This window comes from Alnus glutinosa, chromosome 1, assembly GCF_958979055.1.
Source record: "Alnus glutinosa chromosome 1, dhAlnGlut1.1, whole genome shotgun sequence".
Classification (NCBI taxonomy): Eukaryota; Viridiplantae; Streptophyta; class Magnoliopsida; order Fagales; family Betulaceae; genus Alnus; species Alnus glutinosa.
The window spans coordinates 41,897,349-41,900,055 of NC_084886.1; the positions used below are offsets into that span (position 1 = coordinate 41,897,349).

At 43.4% G+C, this 2,707-nt stretch overlaps 1 protein-coding gene across 1 annotated transcript; it reads left to right on the forward strand.

Annotated features, from left to right (window-relative positions):
• LOC133882052 (heavy metal-associated isoprenylated plant protein 33-like) lies at nt 1-2,432 on the forward strand. The gene is made up of 3 exons (XM_062321155.1): nt 1-456; nt 706-781; nt 914-2,432. Exons 1-3 carry the CDS (start codon nt 427-429, stop codon nt 2,305-2,307), a joined length of 1,500 nt encoding a protein of 499 aa, XP_062177139.1. The 5' UTR covers nt 1-426; the 3' UTR covers nt 2,308-2,432.
• The last annotated feature ends 275 nt before the right edge of the window (nt 2,433-2,707 follow it).

A 2,707-nucleotide genomic window follows, 5' to 3' on the forward strand; every position in this document is an offset into this window, starting at 1 on the left:
TATAGCCTTAGTTTTACTCTCTCTCCCTCTCTCTCTGCAAGAGTCGCATTTGCCTAATTATCTATCTGCTTTGACCCCCCCCCTCTCTCTCTCTCTCTCTGTCTCTCTCTTGCCCTGAAATAGAGGAAGCAGTCACCCAGAGAAGTTTTAATGTCCACCCACCGCTTCTGAACCTATCTCTCTCAAATTTCAAGACTGAGCATTGTTGTTGCCTCTTCAACTTTTTCTGCTCAGAGACCCAGACCCATTTGTTTTCTCTTATTTTTCTCTGTGTTTGCTTTCTTAAACACCCAAAAGAAGAACAGAGGAGAGCCCTTTTGTGCCACTCTTTTATGTTTTAGCTGACGCTGTTTCACAGATCTACTAGCAACCATTGTTCTCTTTCCGTTCTTGTAACCTTCTGTTTGTTCCATTTGAGTGGAAGCTATGAATAAAGAAGAGTTCTTGAAGATCCAGGTACTCTCTCACTCGCTCATTGCATCTACTTTCTTGTTCTTTTCTTCCTTCAAGAACATTGCTTAGTTCTGAAAAAAAAATAAATAAATGAAATTACTTCTATTTCTTTTTTATTTGTTTACATTGCACAGTGTCACTCGTCCCTTTACATGTGCGGCCATTTCTTGTAACAAGCTTGGTATTTTCCCCTTTTTGAATGATATTTCTCTTTACTCCTATGTTTGTGCTTTCGGTTGCTTGTGCATGCAGAAATGTGTTCTCAAAGTGAACATACATTGTGATGGATGTAAGCAGAAAGTGAAGAAAATCTTGCAAAAAATTGATGGTATCGTTTCATATTCTGACCCTCATTTACTCTTCTATCATAAACTTAATTCTTCTTCTTGTGCTGATTTATATCCTGTGTATCCAAAAAATATCCTTTTAATTTATGGGTCGGTTTTTTTCCGTTTGGTAGGGGTTTTCACCACAGACATAGATGCAGAGCACGGGAAGGTGACAGTCACTGGGAATGTAGACCCAGCAGTTCTGATCAAGAAGCTTGGGAAATCAGGCAAACATGCAGACCTTTGGGGTGCTCCAAAGCCCAACAATAACAACCAGAACAACATGCCTAACCAGCTCAAGAACATGCAAATTGACAATGGCAAAGGGGGGAACAATAAAGGTCCCAAGGGTGGTCAACCAAACCAGCCCAAAGGTGGTCAACCAAACCAACAGCAGCAGCAGCAACAGCAGCAGCAGCAGCAGCAATATCTTCAGCAGCTTCAGCAACTTCAGCAACTTAACCCTCTTCAACTTCAACAACTGCAGATGAAAGGGTTCCCAGGTCTGAATCTGCCCCAATTCAAGGACATGAAAATGCCCGCCAAGGACCAGACCCCAACCCAGAAGACTGTGAGGTTCGACTTGCCTGAGGATGATGATGAGTTTGATTATGATGATGAGTTTGATGAGGACGATTATGATGACGAGGAGTTTGAGGATGAGTTGGATCCCCATCTCCTCAATAAGATGAAAACTATGATGGTTAATGGTCAGAAGCCTAACATGATGATGAATGGAAATAATCCACAGCTCATGAATGCTCAGAAGGGTGGGAATGGTGGGGGTAATGGCAAAAAGGGTGGTGGTGGTGGAGCTGTGCCTATTCAGGTGAATGATGGCAAAAACGGTAATGGAGGAAAGAAAGGTGGTGGTGGTAACAATCAGAATCAAGGCGGTGGTGGGAAAAATGGAGGTGGCTTACCCCAAGATGCTAAAAATGGTAACGGTGGCGGTGGTGGCGGTGGGGCAAATAACAATAAAAATGGTCACCTTGGTGCTAATAATGGCGGTGGTGCTAATGGAAACAACAGTAATGGCAATGGGGGTAAAAAGATTGTTGGTGATGGAGTTCATGCTATGAACAATAATGGGTTGCACAACATGGGTGGCCCTCATCCTCATCCTCATCCTCATGCTATGGCTGGAGGTAATCATGTGGGTCATAATAGTATGGCTAGCATGAACATCCCAATGGGCAACATGCCCATGGGCCAAATGGGTAATATCCCAGCCGTCCAAGGCCTTCCAGCTACCGCCATGAACGGCGGTGGCGGTGGTGCTCCGTACTTCCATGGGGCTGGGCCAGAGGTCATGCCTGGCAATCCATACCAGCAGCAGCAGTTCTTGAACCAATTGATGCAGCAGCGAGCAATGGGGAACGAAAGGTTCCAACCTATGATGTATGCCAGGCCGCCTCCAGCAACCAATTACATGTCCCCATACCCGCCATACCCTGCTCACCAGGACCCTCAATACACCCACTTCTTTAGTGATGAGAACACCTCAAGTTGTAATGTGATGTGAAAAATCCGGCTTTGATTGTTGGTGCTGTGGGTTAATTTGCTAAAGTAAGTTTGTGCTGGAGCTGGCGGTTCAGTCTTTTGGGAGGCCATATCATACTTGGAAATGGGTTTCAATTTTCAGTTTAATTTCCCCCCCTTTTTTTTTTTTCTTTTTTCCTTTCAATTTCCATCGATCCTTAGTTCAATCTAGGGTTTTGGACTATCATAGGGAGTATTTAATATTATAGATAGATAATATATTAAAGCTTTTAGGGGAAGAATGAGATGTAACTGGGGGGTGGTGGGGGGGGGCTTTTCTTTATGAGATGTTTATATGTGTTTATATTTTGCAAACGAAAATAAGATGAAAAGAAGAATGGGAGCAACAAAAAAAAAAAAAAAAGAAACCCCCATCTCTCTGC